The sequence below is a fragment of the Neolamprologus multifasciatus genome, chromosome 5 (assembly GCF_963576455.1).
Source record: "Neolamprologus multifasciatus chromosome 5, fNeoMul1.2, whole genome shotgun sequence".
Taxonomy (NCBI): domain Eukaryota; kingdom Metazoa; phylum Chordata; class Actinopteri; order Cichliformes; family Cichlidae; genus Neolamprologus; species Neolamprologus multifasciatus.
Window position 1 is genome coordinate 328,892 of NC_140443.1, and position 12,660 is coordinate 341,551.

Below are 12,660 nucleotides of genomic sequence, written 5' to 3' on the forward strand. Positions count from 1 at the left end.
TTTGAAAGGTTCAGAGAGAGTTTAATGACTCCATCAGTTATAATTTCTGACCAGTTTAACCAACTAATGATTATTCTTATAATTTCATATTCATATCTTCCTAAATGTTCTTGTCTCACACTTTTCAGCCTACCGCAGAGTCACAGTATATTTTAAAGTGTGTTTGATGCTGTTTTAAATTAATCTGTGAACTGCTGCTAGCATTTATATTTAAAGCTCATAATACATAATATTATATATGTAATAATATTTAAAATTTAATTTAACTTTTTAATTGTATATGTATTTAATTGTGTTTTGATCAGCCATAAACTAACGACGACACACACACACACACACACACACACATATATTTCTGCCTTCGCGTTTTTTCGTCTTTGCCCTTCTTGTCCCAGTCTGCCCTCCGTACCGTGAGAGGCGTTAACAGCGGATAAGACTCCGGTGTTGTTGTGGAGATTAGGTTCTTATTGCCGATACCCAGCGGCTCAATTCACAACTATCAGCCGGACTACCAGAGCTAGCGGCGGCTACAGCGGAGCAGCGGCCCGTCCGAGCAGCCGGAGGCGGTGAGTGTCGCTGTCATTAGCCGCTAGCTGTTAGCCTGCTACCAGCTGTGTGACATGTAACTGCCTACAGCCGAGCGATGCTCGACTGAGGTATCCAGTGATTACTCGGCACTCAGCCCCCAAAGTCCCGCCGACTGGGTTATAACGGACCGGTCTGCCGAGCCTCAGTGCTCCGGTGAGCTAACGGGGGTCAGGCGGCATGCTAACAGCCGAGCTAGCTGTGCTTCATCATTGCTCAGGGCTACCCCGAGACTACACTTTATCATCAACTGTATGCAGCAAGGTGATAAAAGTACACAATATTAGACCTAGGAGAGGGTAATCGCAGTGTATCAGTTACATACAGTTAAAGTAAATCCAGCATGATTAAATTCTTTCGGCAGTAAAAGTACACAGGTAGGATTGGGGCAAAGTAGTAAAAGTACACGGTAATGACTCAGAGAGGGCAGGAGATGTTTATGTCAGGTGCCAGGCGCTCTCCTGAACATGTGGCTGCTGTTTGTGACACAGCTGCTTTGCCCTGTGCTGTGATTGGACATGACGGTGGTGGTGTTTACAGGTGTGTCTCTGGCAGCAGTGTGTGGGTCAGGTGGCTCCAGTCAGACACCATGAGCTCTAAGGGAGGCGGCACCGCTCTGACCCGCCGTAACTACAGACTGGCGTCAGACATGGACAAGCCGAGATCCACAGGTATGAATGCTCAGTCACTTCAGCACGAACCCACCACTCCTGCCCTCCGATTGGTCTGTCTGAGTCAGCTGTCCTTCTGCCAGGTATCGTGAACGAGAAGCTGCTGAGCGACTACCTGCACCATGTGTTTCCCTCCACCAAACAGGGACCCACACTGGCCTCGCTCAGGTAAGCTCATGCTGTGACACCCTCCTCCTCTGATGCACATCTCTGAGCAGGTAAGAGGCAGACGCACCATCAGGTTCAGTTTTTCCAGCTCTAAACACAAACTGAACACAAATACTTTATTTGTCTGATTTTGTTTCTATTTTAAATGTGCGAGGCTGTAAAACTGAAACCAGACGCAGGAATGAGGCCGACAGTCACAGCTGCTGCTTACTCTGAGTGTGTGTGTGTGTGCGCATGAGTGTGTGTGTGTGTGCGTGTGTGTCCCAAGTTCCTGGTTAGTGACTCAGAGCCTCGTTATTTAAGCTGGCCAGGTTCATGTTACCTTCAGCAGCTTTAAACATAGACACACACACACACACACTCGGATACAATTCATGAAATCTAAAAACAAATATGTGAAAAACATCAAACATCAACGTTTTAATCATGTAAAACTTTTTTCATTTGTTTTTTTAACTGTAAATTTTCTTTTTTTCATTTTTAACCTTATTTTCTATATTTTTTTTCCTGTTTAATAATCTGCAAAAATGAATTTTGTGTGTGTTTATAAATAGTCAGATTGTTTTTTTTTTTTAAACATATTTTTTATATAATACATTTTAAAATGTAACCAGTTTCTTTTTGGTAATTTCTTATTTCTGTGATTGTCTCTGGGGAAAAAAATCTGATTTATTGTAAACGTAGTTTTGACTTTAAGTCCGATTCTTTTTCTAACTTTCTGTTTTTATTCTGTTTTTGAATCTTGGTTCATGCTGTAGGAAGATATATTTTTTATAGTCGTGGACTTCTTTGACTTTTATGTTTCAGGGTTTTTTTAGGATGTAGTTCTTTCTCTTGTCTTTTTTACAAACTGTTGTACTTCCCAAAATAGTTTTTTAATAATTGTTATTTTTCTTTTTTTTGATAAATATTTGTTGGGTTTGTTTCTAACTGAATGACTGTGCTGTGATTACCTGATGTTACACAGAAAAACACCAGCACACGACTCACGAGTCGATGTTTAAATGGAAAAATCAGACTGAGCTGAAAGAAGGAAACGATAATGAGAAACTCTGAGAATAAAATCTTTTCTATCCCTTTGTCGTCTTTTCCTGCCGCTCTGGGTTTCAGGAAGACTCTGGGTTTCCAGGATCTACCTGCTCACCTGGAGAAGCTGCTGTCTGAGGACACGCCTACGGAGGACGGTGAGGCTGGAAGCGTCTGTCTTTAAAACCAAACCTTATGGTCTGTGACTCAGAACGAGCTCAAATGTCTGATAACACTAACACGTCACCTGAACGTGTGCAGGTCAGGCTGTGGACGGTCGTCTGGGTCCTCAGCCCGTTGTCCTCGATCACACCAGCGGCTTTGAAGGACTCCTGTTTGTAGACGACGACCTGCTGGGGGTGAGACACGCCGGAGACCATAAACCAGTGAAACCAGTCAAAGTTTGGACTTTGATTGGTACTGTAGAAAAACACTTCCTATGTGTGATGAATTTCTCTGCATTCAGGTCATCGGCCACAGCAACTTCAGCTCCATCCGAGCGACCACCTGTGTTTATAAAGGTACGTCGTCTCAGACCCGGAAAAAGCTTCGACTTTTGGGTTTGTGCTGAACCGACTCAGTAAATATGACACACAACAAAAATGAGCCCTGAAACCAAAAAACTGTCACAGGAAACGTGACCTTTTCTGCAGATTGGCTTGCTTTTCACAATAAAAGTCCAGTTTAGAAAGGTCGTGTGATCTGGTTTTTCTGTATTATTGTCAACCTTCCAAAATAAAGCACCCTGAGGCGACTGTTGTGATGTGGAGAATGATTTTGGGCTGTTTCTGTCTGCAGGGAAGTGGGCCTACGAGGTGCTGATCTCCTCTCAGGGTCTGATGCAGATAGGCTGGTGTACCCTTAGCTGTCGCTTCAATCAGGAGGTATACACACACCTTGATGATGAACCCTGTAAAGGCCTTGACACGGCGCATGTTGTGGGGAAACAGAGCTGTTTGTTCATGTGTGAAAAATCTGAAAGAAAAATGCTGCAGGTTGATCCTGCAGAAGTACGCAGTGAGCGTCAATGGCTCCATTAAGACTGCAGAGATGAACCCGGAGGCTCAATCGTGAGCCGCATGAAAAACTGGGACAGCTGTGAAGAACTGACTTTCTTTTTGTTTCTGTCTTTTCTTCCTTTTATCTTTATTTTCTCACAAAGTTCAATATTGTTGTTTTGAAGGAGGAAATGATCTACACACACCAAACAGTTTGTGTATCAGGATGCAAACATTTTTATTTCCGCTGCAAAGTTTTAATGTGGGAGTCTGTATGGATTAGGGCTGCCACGATTAGTCGACTAGTCACGATTACGTTGACTATCAAAATCGTCGACGACTGATTTAATAGTCGACGCTTCGTTTGAAGCTTTGTAAGATCCCAAAAGACGCAGGAATAAGTAGTAGGATTTAAGAGTGTAATAACGGACTGAAACAGAAGATGGCAGCACTGCATGTACAAGGATGCCAGCTGCCGTTAAACCCCGAAGAAGAAGAAGCTGTGTCCCAGAATTCATAGCGCAGCCCAGCTCAGTTTCCAACAATGGCGGCAGCTAGTTAGTTTTAATATTACTCTTATTATTCTTTCTGGGTCACAAAATAAACGTTTAACATATTTTCAGGCGAGAATGTAGCTGTGTAAACCTCAAATATCTGCTCAGTTTATCAAGACACCACATATTTTCAAAAGCGCTCCGACGTTTTCGGAGACGTCTGTTAGCCACTAGCTCGATAGCTAGCCGGGGGCTAGGCTAACTAGAGCTGTGAGAACACCGGACTCCCGGCTAATCGTTTTCAAACCCACCGCCGTCTTTCGCTACTCAGGTTAAACATGATATATAAGTCACTTAGATAACTTAAAATGTTGTTGTTTGGCTTTTTTCAGTATTTTATTTGTTCCTGAGTAAATCGGTTTGGCTGAGATTAAAGTTATAGTTTTTACACAGCTGAATAAACGTCAAGCAGACAGCTGATCATCAGAAGTGTGAGATGCTCGAGAATTTACTCCGGTGTCCTGTTATATTTTAGATAGCAAGGAGTTTATTAAACTTAACCGAAACAATCTGCAAATTTCATTAAAATTTAATAAACTCTCATCTTGTCTTTATTTTTAGTTAGCACATACCTTAAACACTTAAAGCTGTAAGCTAATGATAGTTATATAATAATAATAATAATAGTTATATAAGAGCAGATGCCTGCTGGTGCAATAAGCTGTATGTTTTACGTCCAATGGATGATGATCTGATTAGTCGACTAATCACAAAAATAATCGTTTGTGGCAGCCCTAGTGTGGACTCACTGCTGCAGCTTCTGCTGGACGTCAGAGGAACTGCAGGATGTGGAGGTTGATGCTTGATTAAAGCACAAAGTTGACTGTTACGCCTACATTAATGTTGAGTGTCAAAAACGTTGGAATATTTTTTTGGTAAATTTAAAAAAGAAGTAATTGAAGCTGCATATTTGCTTCAATCAAAGAGCTAAATGGAGTTTTCTGTGGTGACGCTTGTGGTTGGTGTCTGAGGGCGTCCATTAAAAACTGTCTGTTTTTCACCACTGCTGCATCCGTTACCATGAAGGATGGCGGCACGGCGATGCTGACCAGTGTGTTTTTGTGCTCAGGAGGGTGTAGGTGACACGCCAGACTCGTACGCTTACGACGGAAACAGAGTGAGAAAGTGGAACGTGACGACGACAAACTACGGAAAGGTGAGCGTGAACACAGCGCTGGAATCTGCCCCTCTGTTTGATCATGTGACCATAACGGCGCGTTTTCTCTCCCCAGTCGTGGGCAGCAGGAGACATCGTGAGCTGTCTGATAGACCTGGATGAAGGAACCATCACGTTCTGCCTGTGAGTTCCTCTGTCCTTTCCTTCCCTCCTTTCCTCCGTTTGGTCGTCTTTTTACATCTTTGGTCCAAACCGAAAACTTCTGATCATCAACATATCAGGATGGCTTTCTGTCCTTCACTTATCCTAACGTCAGCCCGGAGTTTATCAGGCTAGCTGTCAGTGTGAGCCCGTGACAGAGGCGGAGTTTAGAGCATGTGACCAATCAGAAAAACAGACAGGTTTGATAGCAGAGCAGTTGACTTTACAAAACAAGATAAAACTGTAATTTTGAGACAGAGTAGACTAAAAGCAACATCTGTGAAACATCTGTAGTGTATGTTAGGCATACAGAATGATTGTCACACTTAAATGTTTCAGAACATCAAACAAATGTAAATGTTAGACAAACTCGAGTAAACACAAAATGCAGTTTCTAAGTTAAACTGTTTCTTATTAAGGAGTAAAAAGTTGAAGGTGAAACCAAAGCTGACCAAAAACAACACAAAGTCTAGCCTCAAACATCTCGATGACCCCTAAGACTTCTGGGAAAATACTCTGTGGGCTGATGAGACAAAAGTTGAACTTTTTGGAAAGTTTTAAAAGTAACAGCAGGACAGGAACATGATAGCAGCTGTAGGATATGGTGGTGGTAGTGAGATGGTCTGGAGCTGTGTCGCTGCCTCAGGACCTGAAGATGTCTAAAACCTCCTGAAGGAAAATGTCTGGACATGTGTTCATGACTTGGCTTCTGCAGCAGGACAATGATCCAGAACACAGCAGCAAGTCCACCTCTGACTGGCTTTAGAAAGACTAAAGGCTTTGGACTAGTGGAGTGGGCTAGTCAAAGTCATGACCTGAGTCAGATTGAGATGCTGTGGCATGACCCTAAAAAGGCAGTTCATGCTCAAACTAGGGGTGGGCAGTATAAATGGTATAAATTTGGCCAACGGTAGAGATTTTGACTATACGGCGATAGCGCATGTTGATGGTGTCATCAAGCTGCGCCTGTTTTGGTCGAAAGCATTGCAGCGGCTGCAAACATCATCTGCAAATTATGCCGACAGTCATAGCAAAGAAACGAAGCACTTTTGGAAGATGAGGAAAACCTGCACTTCCTCCACTTCTGTAACATTGATTCATTAATGCTGAATTCTCTCCAGCGGCTCTATTCCCATGTTGTTGCAGTATATTAATGACTAACCTCGTATTGTGGATGGATTATCTCAGTTGTTCTCCTGACTGAAGTTTGGTCCGTTTACAGCATCCTGCCATGTGATTGCATTTGTCTCTGACCATCAGGAACCCTCACGTTAACTTTTATCGAGTGGAAAAAAGTTAGCGTTCATCCTCCAGCTTCACTGTGTTTATGCTAACATAGCTGTGTCGCTAGCAATCACGTAGCACAACATTATATAGCAGCTAGCCCAACTTCAGTAACCCTACAAACGTCACTGCTGTTTAGTTTCTGTCTTCATTTATGTTGGAAGTGATAACAGAGCTGTACGTTTGAATGCTGGTAACAGGCATCTCCGAAAACGTCAGAGCACTTTTGCAAATATGTGACGTCTTGATGAATCGAGCAGATATTAGAAGTTTACACAGAAACATTCTCGCATGAAAATATCTTAAAAGTTTATTTTGTGACACAGAAAGAGTGATATTTCAAACTCCGCCCCTCTGTGTCCCTCCGCCACTGCCTCGTTTGAGTTTTGGACAAATGCATTCTGGGATATTGCATTTCGTCATTTCGAGCTGATTGGAGACCAGAACAGCCAATCAGATTTTTTTGCATTTGAGTCTGTGATTGGCTGGTTTTGTGGCACAAATATAACGGTGTAGAGAAAGAGTTGAGCGCGCACGGGCAGAAATGTTGAGCGCGCGCGAGCAACACGTTGAGAGCGCGAGCAACACGTTGAGAGCGCGAGCAACACGTTGAGGGCGCGAGCAACACGTTGAGGGCGCGAGCAACACGTTGAGGGCGCGAGCAACACGTTGAGGGCGCGAGCAACACGTTGAGGGCGCGAGCAACACGTTGAGGGCGCGAGCAACACGTTGAGGGCGCGAGCAAATGCAAAAACTGAGTGAGAGGGGCTGCTGGTGTGTGTGTGTGTGGATAATAGCGAACACTGAAATACAGTTTTTCTGCTGTTTTTCTGTTTTCAGCTTTTCTTTGCTCCAAATAAATTTCTCGTCAACATGCAGCACTTGCACCTGCGTACCTAATAGTGTATAAAATCCGTTATACAGAAGAAAAGGATACATCGTTACCGCACATGCTTCAAATTATACCGCGATATAGATTTTAGGCCATATCGCCCAGCCCTAGCTCAAACCCTCGGGTGGGCCAGAATCCCTCCACAGCTGGAAAAGACTCGAGACGGTTATTACAAATGCTTGAAGGCAGTTGTTGTTGCTAAGGGCACCCAACCAGTTATTAGGTTTAGGCACGTTTCCTTTGATAAACCTTTCAGGGAGTTTGTTGGGTAAATCATTCTGATGAGACTGTACATGTTGGTCTGCAGACTGAATCAAAAGGTTTTAAGCTGTCAGTGACTGTTTGTGGTTGAAGTCTTCTCTGATGTGTCCTCCTTGTTTAGTAAAGCAGTTTCCTGCACTCAGCGTGTCCTCTGTGTCCTCAGGAATGGCCAGTCTTTGGGGACGGCCTTCACCAACATTAAGATGGGTCCTGGCATCGCTTACTTTCCCGCCATCAGCCTCTCCTTTAAAGAGTCAGTGGCTTTCAACTTCGGCAGCAGGCCTCTCAGATATCCTTCACAACTAATCGTGTCCAAAAGCCCTGCTGGCAGGTGTTGGTGCCACTCCCCTGTGAGCTGGTTATCAGGGCCACACGTTTGCATGCTGGAGTCATGGATGGTACAGAAAATTCTACAGGTGTAGGATTTCAAACTGAGCTTTTTTAACTAAGCTGGTCTCATTTTATTTATTATTTATTTTATTTTTATTTTATTAATTTTATTAATTTTATTAATTTTATTTATTAATTATTCACACTGAGGTTAATTATGGAGTTCCACAGGGTTCAGTGCTAGGACCAATTCTGTTTACATTATACATGCTTCCCTTAGGCAGCATCATTAGAAGACATAGCATACATTTACACTGCTATGCAGATGACACCCAGCTCTGTCCATGAAGCCAGATAACACACACCGATTGAATTTGATTGGATAAATGCTGCTGTGGTGTCGTGAGTTTGTCTTTAACCCGACTGTGACCCACGTACCCCGTGGACGGCTACCTGCCCCTCCAGAACCCTCCAGCTGCAGACCTGATGAAGGCCCACAAACTGCTGGGCTACATCAAGAACGTCCTGTCCACCGCCATCGACGCTCAGGTAGGAACACGAGCAGGTGAAAATGGCATTTCCTGCGTTCAGCCTGGTGTTTGGTTGACGTGCAGGTGAAAGGTGCGTCCTTTGTCTGTCCTTTACTGCTGCAGGAGGAGAGGCTGGTGGAGAAGGACTGCGCCGTGTGGAGGCTTCACGGAGAACCGACCGTCCTCGTCACCCTGGCTCACATCTTTAACCACTTCGCTCCACTCATGGTGAAACATACTGTGTTTGTAGCTTATTCCCTTTTTGCACGAAACGTCAGGAAACTGAAAACCAACCGAAGATACCGAACGTGTTCAGAGATCGCTAAAACTGACCGCTGTTCTGTTATTAACTGAATAATCACATCGGGTGTTAAAATACACTGAAAGTGCTTAACCCTTTAAAGCCGGTCAGAGCAGCACGCTCCGTTTTGCGTAACTACTTTTAAATCCCGGTAGCTCTGCAACCACGTGAGCTAGCGCAATAATTTTTTTTGCATATGAAACCGGAGGAGTTGTACTTACATCTTATGCCATCAGCTTGTCCTCGGTCACAGTTTCCTTCCACATATAGTTTTGCAAAAACTGCATAAAAAGCATTTGCAGCAACAAAAACATAATATTCCAGAAACACACTTTGCCGATCCGATCAGCTGTTCATAACACTTCCTACTTGGAATAGACGTCAGCGCGAACTTTTGCATGTCCGCCATTACCTGCCCGAAACCGGAAGTGACGTCATTTTCGCGGAAATGTAGTTTTTTTACCATCAGGGCCTCATGAGCCTATACTGGTGTTTTTAAAAGTTATCTTTGACTTTATGACTTTCTGTGTGGTTTCTGGGATGCTTAGGACTCATATTGCACTGCTGGAAATAGTTTATTTTGATGCATATGCTGCTTTTTTGCAAATTTGCACTATAATATTTATTTTCGATTTTCCTGCAGTGTATAAAAATTGGTGTATTTCAAAAATAAAACTATGAAGACACTCAAAATAAATTTCCTGTGGTGGGAAACTATTTTGTGCAACTTTTTTGTATTTACAGTTTTGAGGGATAAGCCTCTTAAATTTCTCTAAATAGAAATATATGTTAAAAAAAAACAAAGATTTTCAATTTTTTTGTAGTTTATTGCACTTTTTTGCAATTTATGTAATTACTATGCACTTAATGCAGACATATTATTAAAATTTAGGCTGTAATGGTTGTATTGATGTATAGCAACTTGAAATGCTCCCAAAAATGGCTCCACAGCATGTAAAAATATAATATAAGCTCTGGCGGACTTGGTTCTATGGTAGGTCTTAAAGGGTTAAACAGCACTGTGGTTAAAACGAGGCTCCTGTCGTCCGTGTTTCTGGATCAGGACTTGTCCACCAGAGTCGATTTTTAGAGTTCGTTTTTATTGTCAGACGTTGGCGCTCATATTTAAATACACGGAGAAGAGACGTCGGCTCGCTTCCTGTCGTGGTTCATATGAAGCATGAAGTTTCTAATAATGAGCTGAGTGTCACTCAGACTGTTTCTCATGATCCTGCTGTGAGGCTGAGACACAAACAGAAGCAGATTATTCAGCTGGATTTTATATCGAGCATCAGAGCTGTAACTGTAAAGTTTAAAAGAAAAGACTGCATGCATCCACATGGACAGGAAGTGTGGTTTGTATGTTTCTGCTTCACTGAAGCAAACCGGAGATGGGCTTTGTTTTAATTCCCAGACTGATCGTGCACCGTGCTCTGCAGCTGATTAAATCCACAGTGGAAACTAAATCGTCTGTTTGGGGCACTGTTTGTGCAGGCGATGCGTTTGAATGGATGAAATCACCTCTGTCTGAAAATGTGATGTCATCAGGTCACGTGCACTGATGGTGGCTGTCTGGTTGCAGTGTAAGGTGTATCTGGTGGAGGACGTGCTGATGAACTTCCTGCTGGGGATTCTGGAGGGAGGAGGTTCGGTGGACGAACACCCGCTCATCCAGCAGCTGCTCGACCTCTTCTGGCTGCTGATGGAGGTAAATCTGCACGCTCGGCTCACTGCTCCAACCGTGGCGCCCCACCCGCCATCGCAGGCCTAAACCCAAAAACTGGACTGTGCGTCCACAGGGTAACGGCAAACACGCACAGAAATGCAAGACGTGTAAACAGAAGAAGAACCAGGACGCGCTCAGGTTCAGCGACGTCTTTTAAAGTTGCTGCATTTATACGTGGCCTTGTGGACCATCACCTTAACACCTGTTTACCTCATTGTTGCAGCTCCGCCTCGTGTCCGACTGTACAGGTGCGTTTTCATCATGACTTCCTGTTTCGAGCTAAAGTCACACAAAAACATGAAACGCAGGTTTTTTACTGTGAAAACCACGAACGTCACAAATTTAAAAATGTTACATTTCCAGAACGGTCTGATCAGCTGGTCGTCGTTGATGATCTGCGGTAAAGCTCCTGTTCGGTTATGAAAAGCACGCATCACGACCTTCAGAATACCTTTTGACGAGGGTCAGTGTACGCGCACACCTGTCCGTCCAGGTGTTTGTGTGTTTCATGTTTTCTTCAGTGCGAACTCCCCCGCCTTCCTTTTTACTGTGTCCATTCATCAAGCAGCTCGGATTGATGCGGCCGCACAAACACTTGATCAGCATCTTTTATTTATTCCTGTTGTGTCAGCCAATGAGGAGAAGCCTTCATCACCTGCAGGTTGGGCTGAAAGCTCCTCGTGGTTAGTGACGCATCCTGCTTTACACCATCTCCTCACAGGAGGCGGCCCTGAGTTTGCATCACTCTGTCATGTGTCCAAAACTCAAGATGTTTTCTTTTTTAATGGTCCGTCGACCCACTTTCAGGCCTTTTTGCCTTTTTCACGAATAGTTCACAAACCTTTAAAGATAACAGGCTAAAATTTTCTTCATAACAAGATGAATCTGTAACTTGGGACAGATGCATAAAAACATCTTAGAGTGGATTAGGGCTGCCACGATTAGTCGACTATCAAAATTGTTGATTTAATAGTCGACGTGTCGTTTAAAGCTTTGTAAGATCCCAAAAGACACAGGAATAAGTAGTAGGATTTAAGAGTGTAATAACGGACTGAAACAGAAGATGGCAGCACTGCATGTACAAGGATGCCAGCTGCCGTTAAACCCCGAAGAAGAAGAAGCTGTGTCCCAGAATTCATAGCGCAGCCCAGCTCAGTTTCCAACAATGGCGGCAGCTAGTTAGTTTTAATATTACTCTTATTATTCTTTCTGGGTCACAAAATAAACGTTTAACATATTTTCAGGCGAGAATGTAGCTGTGTAAACTTCAAATATCTGCTCAGTTTATCAAGACACCACATATTTTCAAAAGCGCTCCGACGTTTTCGGAGACGTCTGTTAGCCACTAGCTCGATAGCTAGCCGGGGGCTAGGCTAACTAGAGCTGTGAGAACACCGGACTCCCGGCTTCAAACCCACTGCCGTCTTTCACTACTCAGGTTAAACATGATATATAAGTCACTTAGATAACTTAAAAATGTTATTGTTTGGCTTTTTTTAGTATTTTATTTGTTCCTGAGTAAATCAGTTTGGCTGAGATTAAAGTTATAGTTTTTACACAGCTGAATAAACGTCAAGCAGACAGCTGATTATCAGAAGTGTGAGATGCTGGAGAATTTACTCCGGTGTCCTGTTATATTTTAGATAGCAAGGAGTTTATTAAACTTCACCAAAACAATCTGCAAATTTCATTAAAATTTAATAAACTATCATCTTGTCTTTATTTTTAGTTAGCACATACCTTAAACACTTAAAGCTGTAAGCTAATGATAGTTATATAAGAGCAGATGCCTGCTGGTGCAATAAGCTGTAGTTTTACGTCCAATGGATGATGATCTGATTAGTCGACCAATCACAAAAATAATCGGTGACTAGTCGACTATCAAAATAATCGTTTGTGGCAGCCCTAGAGTGGATGCTCTCCTGCAGAGTTCCACATCTGAGGATACATGAATAAAAACTAATGACGGCATGGATGACATGTGGTTGTTAAAATGTTAATTCAACTTTCGTGTTG

At 43.1% G+C, this 12,660-nt stretch overlaps 1 protein-coding gene across 6 annotated transcripts in view; it reads left to right on the top strand.

Annotated features, from left to right (window-relative positions):
- The first annotated feature begins 352 nt into the window (after positions 1 to 352).
- rnf123 (ring finger protein 123) overlaps positions 353 to 12,660 on the top strand; it is an 84,168-nt gene continuing 71,860 nt past the window's right edge. The window contains exons 1-13 of one of the 6 annotated variants that reach the window (XM_085161391.1): positions 353 to 566; positions 1,077 to 1,256; positions 1,340 to 1,424; positions 2,535 to 2,608; positions 2,712 to 2,809; positions 2,917 to 2,971; positions 3,249 to 3,334; positions 5,072 to 5,158; positions 5,235 to 5,302; positions 7,921 to 8,046; positions 8,522 to 8,636; positions 8,741 to 8,845; positions 10,501 to 10,626. In XM_085161391.1, coding sequence (XP_085017517.1) covers positions 1,175 to 1,256; positions 1,340 to 1,424; positions 2,535 to 2,608; positions 2,712 to 2,809; positions 2,917 to 2,971; positions 3,249 to 3,334; positions 5,072 to 5,158; positions 5,235 to 5,302; positions 7,921 to 8,046; positions 8,522 to 8,636; positions 8,741 to 8,845; positions 10,501 to 10,626 — 1,107 coding nt within the window. In that variant the 5' untranslated portion in view covers positions 353 to 566; positions 1,077 to 1,174. The other 5 variants (XM_085161390.1, XM_085161393.1, XM_085161392.1 and 2 more) reach the window with 5 other exon arrangements.